General features: G+C 32.8%; 1 protein-coding gene across 1 annotated transcript; it reads left to right on the forward strand.

Annotated features, from left to right (window-relative positions):
• Window positions 1-1,093: 1,093 nt before the first annotated feature.
• LOC115953842 (lipid droplet-associated hydrolase-like) lies at window positions 1,094-8,485 on the forward strand. The gene is made up of 13 exons (XM_031071654.1): window positions 1,094-1,197; window positions 1,382-1,483; window positions 1,595-1,668; window positions 1,761-1,832; window positions 1,941-1,969; window positions 3,108-3,158; window positions 3,567-3,617; window positions 4,832-4,891; window positions 4,999-5,081; window positions 5,436-5,583; window positions 6,065-6,115; window positions 6,867-6,971; window positions 8,096-8,485. The coding sequence occupies exons 1-13, from the start codon at window positions 1,136-1,138 to the stop codon at window positions 8,237-8,239; spliced, it is 1,032 nt and encodes a 343-aa protein (XP_030927514.1). The 5' UTR covers window positions 1,094-1,135; the 3' UTR covers window positions 8,240-8,485.
• The last annotated feature ends 7,789 nt before the right edge of the window (window positions 8,486-16,274 follow it).

Raw genomic sequence — 16,274 nt, forward strand, 5'->3', positions numbered from 1 at the left:
TTTGTGATGGAAAACCTTAAGAAGTTCCAGAAAATGCAAGTCAATATCACAATTTGATAAAGCAATCAAGCTACAGAATCAATGATCTGCTTGCACAGGACACCGGAGAAGGATCTTCAATTGGACCGAGTGAATTTATCAACTTATGCATTTAACAATTGTCAACAAAACATTGACTAAGAGTTAAAATTACAAAACTGTGACCTTTCCATATGCAAAAGTACTAGCTATTTACATGTCTCACATGCTTTAACAGAAACAAATACAATACACTATTCACTATTGACTATTCCAAGTTGAGATTTAGCACTGATAAGCATGCTTAAGGTAACACTGGTAACTGTAGTGACAGAAGAGAGACCTCCAAAACAAACACAACTGCACACTGGAAAAGAATGAAATTACCACAAGAAACTCATGAATTAGATCTGAAGACACAGAGAGACAAATACACATTGAGTACAAGCATACTTAAGCGGTGGAGTACATAAGTTGCAAGACCAAGCAACATCAGAGGTGATAGTCCATCTAATCAAATGCCTAAATTGACCCCCTAATTCAGGTAAGCCACAAAGACTAATCCACAAGAAATTAATTCTCACAAGAACTGGGAATCACAACTACACGCCTTTGAGGAGTTTTAAATGTTTCTTTCAAAAACAGCACATGTTCATTGGAAACAACTACACCATTTAAAAAGAAAGTAGTTATTCCAAGATGACTTTATAAGCATTACATATCTGCACAAAAATCATATTAAATATATTTTTTTAAATTTAAATATATATTAAATATAGGTAAGTCGGGTTAGGTTAAGCGGATTTATGAATCTTATGGCCCATATCTAACCCAACCTGTTGTGAAAAATATCATAACCCAATCCAACTCACCAACACCTAAAAATCAACTCAACCTGATGGATTAAGTTGGATCAGATCAATTTTAGTGAGTTGGCGAGTTTGCAGCACATCCTTGATAAACAGGCTCCAGTATTTAGCTAGAGGTGGCCCAATTTAACTTAAATAATTGCTTCTGTACAAGTCCCAGGCCCAGCCCCAGCCCCAAGCATCCAATCATATCCTACCACAATGCTAAAAACCCAAAAAAACAAAAACAAAAAACAAAGAGAAGTGAAATGCTTCTTCGGCCCAGTGCCCGACCCCTCTGTCTTTCACTCTCCTTCCAGTTTAATGCCAGGTACTATATATATCTATAATCTATTGCTACATAAATTTCGTGTCAAATTCAAAGTTTCAGTTGGATTGCTCATATCTTTTAGCACGTACACAAAATTTTGTACAGTGTTTAGTAGTGTGATCCATATTCCTAACCGATTCTAATGTCAATGCACTCCACACTTTTTTCCTATCTCTGAATTTAGGAGGAGCTATAGACCAAAGTGCTTAAGCAAAGACATGGGCCGGGTCGAATTGGATTCCAAAGCTAAAAGGCAAGCTGATTTTCGATTATGCAGTGTCTCCAGGTACATATTATTGGGTCACCTATGTTTTTGTCTATGCAGTCTTATAGTTATCAAAGATTTTAAGGGTTTTTTTTTTTTTTTTTTTTTTTGTGATGTTGTTTTTTTGGTTAGTCACATGACTGAGTTGCTGGAGATTCGTGCTGATGATCCTAAAATGCATGTTTTATTAATCCCTGGAAATCCAGGCAAGTTGGATTTTTTATTCTTTTGTTGTTGGTTTTGTTGATATAGTTTTGAGAACTAGGATCAGGGTTTTGTTTGTTTATTGTTACTATAGGTGTTGTTACAATTTATAAAGACTTTGTGGAATCATTGTACGAGCTTCTCGAAGGAGATGCATCTATAACAGGCAAGACTTGGTTGCTTTCTTGTTCTGGTTAATTTTCTAATTTTTGAGCTTTGATCTGTGAGCTAATTTGATTGCACATTTTGTGTGCGTTAATTTGTTAATCAACAGCTATCAATCATTTATCCCACACGAAAAAGGTACTTATGCTTAGCTATTATGAGATTAAGCAATGGCTGTTTTTGTTCCTTGCATTATTATGGCTGTTTAAGCCTTCATTTGTGGTGTTTTAGAATTACGCTGTTCGACATATCAGGTCCAAGCCTAGAGAATGGAGGCTCATGTTGTCAAAAAATCTGTAATGAACAAATTTTTTGCAAAGTGAAACTTGACCAATGCCTGATTTTGAAAAATGGTGTTCCTTAAATCAACTAACAAAGTGTTCTTTCTTTAGTAGCTGAGAATGGTCTTCCTTTGTAAAATGTCAAGAATTACATGAGTAATAGAAGAAATTTCATTTGGATTGGAAGATTATTATTTGTTTTGAAAGAACAACAGGGTGCCAAATACTATTTTTTATGGTGAGGTTTTTGAATACTACTAGATTTGCAAATTCAATTATTAAGAAAATTAGTAATTGATGTGGCTTGGCCACTGTTCGCACACACAATAGTATTAATAGGCTGGTTTGTGTAGTTATGTTTACATTTGTACTGAAAATACCTTCTCTTGAAATCTAAGCAATAGATGGCAGTTGTAGTTTGGGAGTTAAAACCAACTCAAGCTATCTTTGAACTTCTTGCTATGGGTGACAAACATTGGAGCCATGCTGTGACCTAGCTTGTCTTCCTCAAGATTGCAAATTAGTGAGCCTTAAGCCACCCAAATATGAGTTGTTTGTATGCTTTTGAATGTAAAGGTCCAATAAAGTTTGTAGTACTAAATTCTTTTTGACATTAATTTTCATAGAAAGATTGAAGTGGTTGAAGGAACCAGTTGATCAGTTGACCATGAAATTTTATACTTTAGCCTCTACTTATATTTATTTCATTATATGTGTGGTAAATGATTTTTGGAGTTGGGTTTCCATCCTTTCTGTGCAAGCATCTTTTTGTTTTTTCCTTTTTTCTCTTTCCCTTTAGATAAAATGTTCATTTTTCATCCTTTGGTATTACTACTTGTGGGCAATGCTTCAGACGATCAACATGTTCACTTTGATAATTTTCATAGCTTTATTTGTTCTGTAAGAGGATCTTTGCAACATAACTTGTTTTCTATCTTTTTCGTTTCAAAATTGGTAGAAAAGATGATTATGATGTGAAGTTCTCTTTTTGCTAGGACTGGGACCATGGAAGGTTGTTCTCATTAGAAGAACAAACAGATCATAAGGTAGCTATCTACTCACTTTCTTTGAGCAACATTTTGGCCTGGTAAAAGTGACCAGTGTTATGTTGGGATTTTTGAATAAATAAATGAAGTAAAACCTGTACCATACTGATGAAGAATCAGATTTAAGTCTTTGCTTTTGTGAAATTCTTGGAAACCTGTTGATTTATCTGTGTTAGTTTGAACGTTGCACTAATTCCGTAGTAGAATTTAGATACATTCCAATTTACTGAATGTTCCCCTGGAAATGATGTCAAATCAAATTGGTCTTTTGTACTATCAATTTTCCTTTTCTTCTAGAAATCCAACTTCGACATTCAGATTCAACCTCTATATTTCCTTTATTATCTATTAAGAGCACTTTAGCTACTGCATTTGACTATAATTTTCTCAGCCTCGTGTTTTTTGCAGATGGATTTCATCAAGCAGGAGCTAGAAAATATTGAAGTTCCTATTATACTGGTAAGTTCATTTTTTATGATTATGTTTTATACTTTCAATATGATACTGGCCTTTTGGAAGTGCCTTGTTATGGAAAGGTTCAATTAGTATCACAATAGAATGATGTATCAAATTATGGTTTTTATGACATATGAGTTCTATTTGACTGCTTATGAGCAATGCTGTGTGATGACTAACACTTTTTGTTTCTTACTAACTAGACTCTCTTTTATTTTTTATTTTTTTGCATAATTAAATAAAATTTTATTCCGAAAAGACTATCTTGTACACAGGATCTATATATAAGGTAACCGAAAGAATTACAGAGAATGAGAATTACAATCAAAATACAAAAGAATGCGTATCACTAAGACCCAAAACCTGAGATCAGTCAAACAATGACCTGATAAAAGCTGACTTAGATTTAGCCAGAAAGGCTTCCTCATCTTCTAAAGTGAGGAAAAGATCAACTACACACTGTTTAGTGTTTACTAAACCAATTCATTTGTTCAGATAAAAGATCAACTAAACTCCTTGACATAACCTTTTGAACCTCAAATGCCAAGAAGATAAAAGTCCACACTGCATATGCAAAGTCACATTGTAATACAAATTATCCATTGTCTCACCACTCTCCTACACATGCCAAGAGGATTAGTGTGTACTTGTTGGTCATCCATTCATGATTCGTTGGTGCATAAGCACGTCTAAGTATTAATATTTTGCTAATATGGGGGGAGTTTTTGTCTAAAGTTGTCCTTGTTTTAGGTTTTTCTTTTAATTTTATTTTTGACATATACTGTGATCCCAAATATTCTCAACAAAGATGTTAGAATTGTGAATGCCCTTTCTTTATCTGATTTTCAATTGTGGTGTTCTTCATTCTGTGCTTCAAATGAAGAAGAGTTTTGCACTTTGATAAAAATGCACTTTCCAACTAACAAAGTATTGCCTGACTTTGTTGAGTGACTTGGCGATGGAAACTGTCATTGAATTCCAATCCTTGAACTACAATGATTTGTGTAGTTTCATTGCTTTGTGTCCATATGTCATTTTCAGGCAGTGAACTCTATTATTGCTGTAATAAGTCAGTTGATTCCTCTAGCTTAGAGAAAAACGATTAAATCATTTGTGTTATTTCCTGTGATCCTAGGAAAGCATATAATATTGTGTGACTTGATTTCTTGTTTTTGTCCTGAAATTTGTAGTAGCTGACATTTAGTTTCTTTGTGAAGGTTGGACACTCTATTGGTTCATATATATCTATTGATATGTTCAGGAGATCCTCAGAGAAGGTGATGTCAACTTTTGCTAAAAATTAATTTGTTTGATATGATAATGCTGCCTCCTCATGTTCTCACTTTATAGATCCTTTTCGTTGACATTTCTGCTGGGTTTATAGGTGATATATTGCATTGGGCTATATCCATTTTTGGCCTTAAACCTGCAATCGACAGAGCAGTCTATTATTGGAAAAATTGCAGCGTAAAATTCTTTCTTTGTTATGCATAATGCCACTCCGCATCCTCTTACTTTATGATCTATCTGTGAAGATGCTGGGCTTTCAATGGATTGGGTGGCCTGCTGGTCCAACCTAGTGCACCCTGAAAATAGTTGGACAAGGTCCAAGGGGATATGGTAGATGTATTTCAATTTGTTGTATTATAGTGAAGATGTGTCAGAAAACAGCAATGGCTAATGATCGTTTAGTCATATAACGAGTTTGAGTTTTGGCATTCTCACTTGGTTGTAAATGTATATCACGGCATTTTGTTAAACTTTTGACAACTTACATTAAAGCAATTGTAGTGATTGATGGTATCTGTTTTGGAGTTTCAGGTCACGAGTTTTAAGTGTTGCACTTAGTCTCATTGTGGCATCATTGGGATTTTTACCACGAAGTGCTTTGAGATTGATTGTGACAAACTCTCTTGCAAAGTCATGGTCAGCTGTAGCGGTTGAGGCTACTTGCTCACACTTGGTACAGGTGAAGTTTTATCCCTGACAAATCTCTTGGGAAGTCATATGTTACCAATGAACTTTCTTGGAAAGTATTAAAAACCAATTTGAATGTTTAATTTTTCTTATGGTTAATCTATATCTGTACTAATGATGTACTGTTGAATGGTCTGGAAAAAAAAAAAAAACTCCTTCCTTATAAACAACAATTAGTTTGGATATGATTTTCACATGTGCACTACAGAAGGTGACTCAGTGCCCATTTGGTATAGCTTATTTTTTTCAGCCTTTTGAAAATGGGCTTTTAGAAAAAGCTCTACCTAGAAAAAATTGAGGTTTGTAAAAATTGTACTTTGAAAAGGTGCAGTTTCAACATGGGATGCCAAACAGGTACTCAATTGGTTAAGATTCAAAGTTTGTGAAAGTTCAGTTATTTTTGTGACTATAGGGTATGTATGTCTTCTGATTTTTAAATCTCTCAGTTAACTTCTGTATTTATTTATCTACAGTACCATACAATGCGGAATGCACTATTCATGGCAATGACAGAATTCAGAAAGGTAAGATATATATTGTGAAAATTTATCATCAATTCTCCAAAGAGGCCACAATTACAGTAATCAAACATATTTATAGAAGAATTGCATTTCTACCAATACTTATAGTTGCTATACTTCCTGTCTTAGCCTGGTTGAGCTCTTCAGGTTCTGATGATGTGGTTCTTTCAACGCAGTCATTATTTTTATCCTTTTATATAAGTTATACAGCCTTCTTATTCTCAAGACCATTCTTCCATTAAATTTTTCATCCTCTCCCCCAAAACCCCTTGCCTCCACACTTTTTTACAATTGTTATGTAAAAGCAGTTTTAACTTCTATTTCAGGTCTGTATATTCAAAATGTGCACCCTATAAGTCGTTAATAACCTCATCTGTACTTGATTTCACATTACATAATTTCATTGGCCATGCATTCCTCTATACATTAGGAAAGATTGTCTGAATAATGTATTTTTTTTGTCCTCCTTCCTCTCTCTCTCTCTCTCTCTCTCTCTTTTGTTGGGGGGTGGGTGGGGGAGGGAGGGGGGATTTTCTTAGCTTATTACTTAAGTTGATCATATTTGCATATGGGTTTTATGTTAGCAGTGTCCTTACTCCATACGTTATAATTTATTTGTAAATGTTTGTTACAATTAAGTAAATATGCATTGACTGCCTTTTACTCCAACAAAAGATTCAATTGTAGCATTGCTCATATAGGAGTAGTAAACTATATTCACAAACTTGTGCTGACTAAATGCAATTTATGGTAGCTTACAGCAACACCAGATTGGGCGTTTATGAGAGAAAAGAAGGAGAAACTTGCATTTTTGTTTGGTGGTGATGATCACTGGGGTCCACTTCAAATGTTTGAAGAGGTATACGATGGATGCTGTATGTTTAAACATGTTTGTTGTCTATTTATGTGTGTAAAGGGGGTTTACTATTTTCCTGAAAGGCTTCGAAGGGATATGTGTTTAGAATGTGCAATATTTGAACGGGACAAGCACATGTTTTAGTTTGTATCTTGGAAGACATGCTTAACCACAACCCTCTAAATATTGCCTATCCCCTGCTCAGATTCTTCTTTCTTCCTCCTATCCCTCAAAACTATCTAGGTAAATCTTCAGACACTCCATTTTTCTTAATTCATGTTTAAATTACCCCTAACATTTGAAACAATACTTGACCCCTCAATTTTCAAAGCGGCATAGGTATCCTATAGAGTAATTATTCAGAAATTTTTACAACCATCTAATGTTAGAGAGAGTGGGTATAAGATAATTAAACAAGTGGGGCCTAGTTACTTTTGTAATTTAAGGGATAAAGCATTTGTACTCTGTTTGGTGGTTATGATTATCTCAACAATACATGTTCATGAGATTAATGGCAATAAGCTATAAATTACAATCACTTTCATTTGAGAGTAGTGATGGTTATTTGCCCAAGACAAATGGATGCCAGAGATGGCATATGTCTTAACTGAGGGTGCTCTCAAGTAGGCATGCAATAAGATGGAAATCCTTTATATATATATATTCAGTAGTTACAATTAGGGGGGGGGTTGATTTGAACACTTGATGTCTCTATTAGAGACGCTAGGAAGTGCCAATTGAATTATAAAGGCTCTTGGCCAATAAGATGGAAATTTTTAATGAACTGAGATGGTGGATCATGGTTAATGTGGCTGAGTGCCAATGAGCTCTAGCTCAAATGGCTCCTCCTCCCCTTACTGATGAACTCTAGTTCAAAACCCACTGGGTGTGTGTATAACTTAACAATTAAAATTTTTTAAATGTGGCTGAGTGAAATGATGTTGATGAAGAATGCTGCAACAATATTTATAGTAATGGTGATAACTGCTACAGTGAAAACTTCTATCATTGTGAATCTGCTTCATGATGTTGAGGTTGTCTAGAAATTATATTCTCTATTTTCCCCCATAACTTTGGCATTCTTTAGTCCGACTGTCCGCACTTATAACTATATTTTGCATTCACAGATTTCCAAGCAGGTCCCAGGCATTGCTCTATCAATTGAAAGGGGCCATAAACATGCTTTCTCATGCACTGAGGCTGGTGCATCATGTGTTGCAAAGTACGTTGCAAGCTTGATCAAGAATCAATTATTGCATTCAAGGCAGTAACTTTGGACTCATTTCTTGCTACCATTTCAGATTGTAGTAGTTCTATTTCGTATAGAACTATGTAGTGAAGATTGGAGAATAGATGGTATTGATAATCCCATTATGTTTAGATGACATTTGGAATGATTTAAATCTCATTTTTATAGTATTGTGACAACTAGTAGTATATGCTTAGTTAATACATTAAACAGGAAAATCCAAACCTGCTAGCAGAACTACTGGATCAATTGACAGAAGATTGGTTTCCTTTGGCTTGTATCACCACCTTCCCGTTAGTTTAAAATCTCCGTTTATAATTACACATACAGGTATAAGTTACATAAGACGACGAAGTGTTTAAATGGAATATTGAAGACGTGAACAAATTAATATGATTTTCAGAAATATATATATTAATATTGATATGTTTACGTAGAATGAATTCGATAGTTGCTACTTGCTACTAGGTTGATCACGTAACTTTGCAATGATATAATCATATATAAGAGTTACTATTAGATGATTCTCAGTTACTATTAGATTAGAGCATCAACAGCAGTGAAGCTAAAAATTTAGTTATTTGGCACTATAAAAAGTTACCTTATCTATTTTACTAACTCACTTTACAAAACATCCAGTAACATAGATCTATTTTAGATTTCAACACAATAAAATAATATAAACATTATAATAAAATAATATATCTACTATATTATTTTATTAATTTCTTTCTTTCACTTTCTCAAAAAAAAAATTCTCTCTATCTTTGTGCGTGCCGTGCCTCACTCTCCATTGTCAAAAAAAACTTCTCATTTCTCTCCTCTCCACTCTCACTTCTCTCTATCTCGTCGTCGCTCTCTCCTTCCCACCCATCACCATCTCGAAACCTTCCACGTCAGTGTCGGAGACGAAATTGTCGAAGCTCTCGAGGATCATGTGGTTTGTGGGTTGTGCCATGGGTTTGTGATCTCTCTCTACTCTAACCGATTTGCCATGGGTTTGTGATTTGTGATGTGGGTTTGTGTTTTGTGGTGGTTGTATGGAATTTGGACCGGCGTTACTTCGATCTTTCTCCCTACTCTATCTCTGTGGGTTTGTGTTTTGTATTTTGTGGTGTTTTGTGATGTGGGTTTGGTGGATTGGCGTTGCCTCGGTAGCAGTGGTCCGATTCAGTATTTTTCTAGTGGCTGGGTGTCTGATTCGATGGGTTTTTATATGGATTTTATGAGCACCATTGTCAGTGAGCTGGCTAGTGAAGCAGAGAGAGAGAGAGAGAGAGAGAGAGAGAATTTTTTTTAATGAGAGAAGAGAGAGAAGTTTAATAAAATATTATTATTATTTTTAGTTCCTTATTACATTGCACAACCATAGCTATGCACTGTAGTAAGAAGCAAAAAAATAATAATATTCTAAAAAATTTTAGCTATGACTCCACTATTGTAATATTCATTTTTGTGTTTTGGTGAAACTAAATAGCTATATAGTTATTTAGCTTCACTGCTGCAAATGCTCTTAATCTGCATTTTCGGAAAAATTCAATGCAAATGCTAAATCACCATTGCAACACAAGCAACTTTTGGAAAAATAAAGAGGTGAAGACGAAGTTTTTGGACATTATTTGCACTGTGTTAAGGCTAACTATAACATTCTCACCATGACCAGCCTTTTGCTTTATTCAAAGTATAGTGGCGTGATACTCTCACATGAATTTGTGTATTCTACCTTTACTCTCATTTTAATAAGAGCAATGGCTATTCCAAACATTGTATACTCGGTTGTTTTTAAATGAAAACGTGACCTAAAAATCAAACAAATGTACAGTATGTATGTTAGTGTGTGTAAGAGTTATTTCATTTTTAATAAAGGAATTTAATTGTTTAACATTCCCATTTACATGAACAACAAGTGTGGTGTGTCCAAATGGTGTGAAAGGACATAGATTTTCATACATCTATATCTATATTATATCTAAAAGCTGAAGCGTAGCATTTATTGTTACTACGCTCCAATTAAGCCACGTCGGCATCATGTCATCAATTATTTTCTTTCTTTCATTTATATTTTTCGATTTATCGATAGACATTTATTGAGCATCTCCTTAGATTTAGGTGTTACTCTATCTCCAATTCTACTGTGTGTCTCTCCATTAACCCAGACTCTTCAAATGCTTCTATTATATGGAATTCTAACAATCATCGACAAATTGCAGCCTCCTCACCTCCTCATCTCTCATTTCTTTCTTTATAAATTATCAGTTGTTCTCTCTCCACAAATTGATCGGTATGGCCTTCAATGGGATAGTTTCTTGAGTGTTTTAATCATTCTTTTTGTCATGACTCAAGTATGTTTGCCAAAACCAAATCAAATGAGTGCAAGAGACAAAGAATGACTCTAGAGCTTGCAGATGAAATTGCACATGAGAAACAAACATTAGCAGCCCAAGTCCAAAGGGTATGAACTCAAATTGAGTTTTGTTATTTTTATTATTCTAATTATTTATTTATTTCCATCTCATTACTTGAAAAAAAAAATAATGTAATTCAATTTTGGGATTTCATGGTGAATGAGTTTGAGTTTGAGTTTCGCGGCCTCAAAACTATTCAAATATAATTTTTCTTTTTCAAAATTGATTTGAGTTTGGCATTTGATCATGTTTGTTATAAATTGCTTTATGGTTTCCCTTCTCTAGGCTGCAAGAATGTTACTCTCAATATGTTTGCTATAATATATATATATATATATATATATTGAGAAACAAACACACACACAAGAGAGAGAGAAATGAGTTATAATATAAAGAGCCACCACAACTCCACTCAAAAGCCATGATTATTTTTCTATTTGATAATTAACTTCAATGTGATGTTTTCATTTTGGTCTTTGTTTTATAGTAAGAGTGTTATTTATTTTCACCAAAGAGAAATTGCTATTGTTCTCTTTTTCCCGTAATTTTATATGATGAACTAAATTTCTTTTTTATCTTTATTCCGTTTGTCCACTCACTGACAGATGTCAACAATCAAGCCTCACAATCATTGGAAGCTTTTGATTCTATTGAAGATCATACCAATCAATCGGTAACAATTCTTTTCTTAGAAACTTTTGAAGGGGAATAAATATTTTGTTTTTCTTGGGTCGTGTTGGATAATGTGCTTTTTATGGCTCAATATGCATAAGTTATATTAGATTTCCTTTTTCTTATATTAATAATTTGTTGTTTATTGTTTAATTGGACTGTTTGGTGACCCTAAAATTGTGAAAATGGAAGAGAAAAGAGAGTAGAGTTTGAATCAAAAATTGTTTTGTTGTATGGAATTGGGGGTTTAACAGTTTAAAAAAAATTTTATCTTAATTTTTTAAATGAAACTTAAATTCTTCAAAGTACATCAGTTTAAGTAGACTGTTTTGTTGTGGCTGGAATTTTTGTGTTTTGGACCTTAGTTGGCCTGTTTGGTTGATGAATAACTTTATGGATTGTTTAGCTTTTGAGAAATTGTTTGGGATTTTAAGAGTGATAGAATTCAAAGAACTGAATTCTTTTTAAATTCCATTAGTATCTAGCTTTAAGCTAATTGTTATGTGGATGGAAAAATTAATTGGTTCTTGATTATTGAATATCTATCTATGATATTTTGTACATGAACAATAGTTTGGTTTGTACGTAGTTTTAGATTTTGGATTATGTAATTTTTTTCAACAACTTGATTTTCTTTTTAGAATTTTCTCCTCTTAAATATCTAGAATACCGTGTACATGAGTATTAGACAAAACTTAACAATACTATTATACGCCAAGTTTTAAATTTTGAATTTTGCTATTTCTTTCATTATTAAACACAATATGATATAGCTGACGTGATCTAATGAAGGCAAAAACAATTACTATTTTGGGGGCATAGCAACTGATACAATTTGATAATTTTCCATAGCCATTTAAAGTTCATGAGTTGGAATGCTAATAGCCATCTTCTCCGAGTCAAGAACAATTGGCCAAGCTCAGCAAATATGCCACCAACCTTGACCACAACGAATTGGAAAAATTTTATAAAGTTATTATTATGGATCAAATGGTCATTTAAGTGGAAAGGTCAAATTAATTTATTTTTCATATCCTTTTCATTAGTTTTCTTTTTTATCAACTTTTGAGATTTGTAAATTACTTTCTATTTAACAATTAATTTCATATATCCTTCTCAAAAAAAAAAAAAAATCACATATATAGTGATATACCGCATGGTTTAATTTTTTTTACCACAAACTTAAAGGCTTAGGCTGAAGCTTTTTAAATCATAGAATTGATTGTCATGTGTTAACTACTTTTATGACAGAATTTTTGAATTCTTTAAATTCATAAACATTACCTATACAACTATGAAACAACATGTAGAAAAAGCTACAAGGCAATTAAAATATGGACTTAATTTAGTATGGCTACGTCTGACCACAATACTATATGGATGTACATGGTCAGGTTAGTAAGATATAATATATATGCCTATGTTCTTAACTCACTTACAATTTGTATATACACTATTTGCACTATTTTGATTCTTTGTGGGAATTTAGAATATTGATAAAATGAATGTAATGGCAAGTGGGTGATTTGTATATGGACACATTAATAAATGTGTGTGGTGGAGTGGACATGGGTGGAATCAAGGGCACATTATTGTTTAACAATTTGGTCTTTGATGGAAATTGGTACAAATGAGGGTCTATTAAATTTCATCATTTTGCTTAAATAAAGTTTGTTTAAAACATATTCTATTTATTTATTTTATTGTAAATAAAGTTTTGTACGTGATGATTCTAACATGTTAAACCTCACTTTAGGCTTTTTTTTTTTTTTTGGTGGTCTTATCATTTTCGGTTGGCAACTAATGTTCAATTTTTGAGGTGAACAGATTATCTTCAATTAATAGATTATGGATTATATCATATTACAAAATAATTACATATTCTCATACATCGCGTGGGTCTATGACTAGTTTTTTATAATAGACAAAAACACAATTTTGATCTTTACATTTTGGAGTTACAGTTAATTTGGTTCTTATATTTTGGTAGCAGTCAATTTGGTTCATGTTATTTTCAACTTACAGTTAATTTGGTCTTTACTATTAACTCACTAACAGAAAATATCTACGTTACAAATAATGTGCATAGTTGGCACACACTTGGATAATAATATAAAAAATATATATTTAATTGCTATGTAAGAAAATCACATCAGCAATTTTAGGAAAAAAAAAAAATGCACGTCAGAAAAACAAAAACAAAAAATTTGAAAAGATGAGTTTTTAAAAAAGTCCCCCAGATTTTCTTAGTGTTTCATAACAGCCAAACACAACCCAAAAAACAACCCCACATACAAAAATCAAACTCAGCATGGGGTTGGGTCAGGTTAGCTCAACATGCATTTTCTATTCATGTTTTGGCAATGAGGAGTTGCAGTTGCAAAGAATGAATTGAAGAAGTAGAAGGAGGATGTCATTTTGTTTTGAATTGAAGTCTGAACTTGGGAGTGGAGGTGTATATTGAGGTGGTATTGGAAAGTGATGCTAGCAAGGAACGTGGCTTATGCTGTTGGAATTTTTCTGAAAACCAATTCTTTTATGCAAATTCCATTCTTCAGCACCTCAACTAAAGTGTTCTCTCTTTCTCTCTCTCAGGTCCGTTTATTTTCTCTCTTTTAGATATGGGTTTGTACTTGCCTTGATCTGGGTTCAAGCTCCACCACCGAGATTGACATGCACTCGCTGAATTCAATGGTGTTGTTGGCTGCTAGAGTTTGCGGTGGTGTTGCTGTGTTTGTTGTAGTGGCTCAATGGCTTGGAGTTTGCGGAGAATTTTTTGGGTTGAATTTTATTTGTGTGTGTGGGTTGCTATGTTTGGCTACCAAGAAACTCTAAGAAAATCTTGGAATATATATATATATATATATATATTTTTTTTTTAACTCCTCCTTTTAAATTTTTTGTTTTGTTTTTCTAATATGAATTTTTTTATTCTTAAAATTGTTAGTGTGGTTTTTAGATAGAAATTAAGTATTTTTATTATTATTTTATTATCCATGTGTGTGCCAATTGTTTACACCATTTGCCACATAAGCATTTTTCGTAAGCGAGTTAACAGTAAGGACTAAATTGACTGTAAAAGGACCAATCTGACTGCTACCAAAATGTAGGGATCAAATTAAATGTGACTCAAAAATATAAAGACCAAAACACCTTTATAATATCATCATTAAAACAAAAAAAAGACTGCGAACAAGTATACATCAATGACTATTTATTGAGAGAACAATCACCATAAGACAAAGTAACACTCCACCTTGCATATTTTTTCAACACATGCCGTGCTCTCTCAAGGCCCGTTTGGTAATGGTGTTTAAATAATGAAAACTATTAGTTAAACACTATAACACGTATTTTCACACTTTTTTACCCACATGTATTTCCACAAAATTTAAACAACGCTACTAGAAATCTCTTATCAAACGGAGCGTTAATCTTTGTTTGTTGCAGTCTACATTCTACAGTCTACTACAACCCCTCAATCTCACTAGTGGCAAAGCCTCGTTGGGATCGAAGGGGGTCACAGCCCCCCAAATTTTTTTGAAAAAAGTCAAAATATATGGATTTGTAATGAGTTATCCTCATTTTTTTGAGAGAGAGAAAAAAAAAAAAAAACACTCAAGTTGATATGCTTTTGGCCCCCCTTCTTCGATTAGTAATTAGTGATAAATTTAAATATCAATAACTTAAATTAACTGGGTATTCATCAGCTTGTGATAAACAATAGCTTTTAACAATTATCTTAGGAAAAAATTTCAAAACTTTGCTCCTACCTTGTTAAAATAAAATAATTCCTCTTGCTTACTTTGGCTATGATGGCAGTGTTTCTCAAAAAATTATATCACCACAAAACAAGACACCACCAGTAAATCTACAACTGAATTGTTAAGCAACTCACCTTGAGCCCACAGGTGAGTCTTTGACCATTTTCTCAGTTTTAGTCCTCTCTCTCTTCCATACCATATTTTCTCAATTTTTCTCCTTCATCTTTCTTTGTCTCTGACTCTAACTTCCCTTTCCTTTATCTTATCTTCTTTTACTTCAAGCTCTTCTGAATCTAGTTTTTGAGTGCCTTTAAGTTGTTTCAATTTCAAGAAAATCTACTGTCCACGTGTATGATTAAAATCCATACACTTAGCAATGTTAATCTATATATTCTTAAAAGTTGAAGTGTAGCATTTATTGTTGCTACGCTTTTGTTGAGCCACATTAGCAGCTACGTCATTCATTTATTTTTTATATTTTCTTTTCTCTATTTAAACTTTTATTCCCCCTATTTTCAAAAAAAAAAAAAAAAAAAAAAAAAAAAACCTCTTCTTCTCCCTATTAATTCACACACCTACTGTTCCACTGCTTCTAACCTTTCCTTTTTCTTTTTGTCTCTTAATCTCCCCACTACTTTACTATTATACGTCATTCCTCTTTTTTATATTCTAACTCTTTTTCTACCAATTTTATTTTGTATAAATTTGATATCATTTTCCCATTCAATCCATATTTCTCCCACACAAAATTGTTAGTACTCTCTCTCTCTCTCTCGGTGAATTTTTGTTCTTTCTTATAACTCTAATTAAGATTGATGTTTTTTTTTTTTAATATGTGTTTTGGTTTTTTTTTTTTTTAATATCCCATCAGAAAGTCTTCTATTTCTCTTTTATAGCTTTGGTTGAATTTTAGTTTGGGTTAATACTTAGTTTTTTTGGAAAGAGGAATTTGAATATGCCTACCAATTGTTTGAGTAATAAATTATTATAAAACCTATTATTTATTCCTTTAGCTTCATTTTAATTTTGGCTAAGATAACATTGTAATTTTGTAATGAGTTTTGATTATTATGATAATTTCCTTATTCCTTAAGAGATGAGAAATTTGAATAATAAATTTGAAACTTATAAAGTTTAGTTGTATATTAAGCAAATATAATACACTACAAATAAAAGTTAAAAGAATATGGTTCACCTTAAAAAAATATTAATCAAA

This window comes from Quercus lobata, chromosome 7 (assembly GCF_001633185.2).
Source record: "Quercus lobata isolate SW786 chromosome 7, ValleyOak3.0 Primary Assembly, whole genome shotgun sequence".
In the NCBI taxonomy this organism is placed as follows: Eukaryota; Viridiplantae; Streptophyta; class Magnoliopsida; order Fagales; family Fagaceae; genus Quercus; species Quercus lobata.

Coding starts and splice junctions, on each gene's coding strand:
- LOC115953842 (XM_031071654.1), top strand. CDS start 1,136: ATGCTTCTTCGGCCCAGTGCCCGACCCCTCTGTCTTTCACTCTCCTTC. Junction 1,484..1,594: donor CGATTATGCAGTGTCTCCAG/GTACATATTATT, acceptor TTTTTTGGTTAG/TCACATGACTGAGTTGCTGG. Junction 1,669..1,760: donor ATTAATCCCTGGAAATCCAG/GCAAGTTGGATT, acceptor TTGTTACTATAG/GTGTTGTTACAATTTATAAA.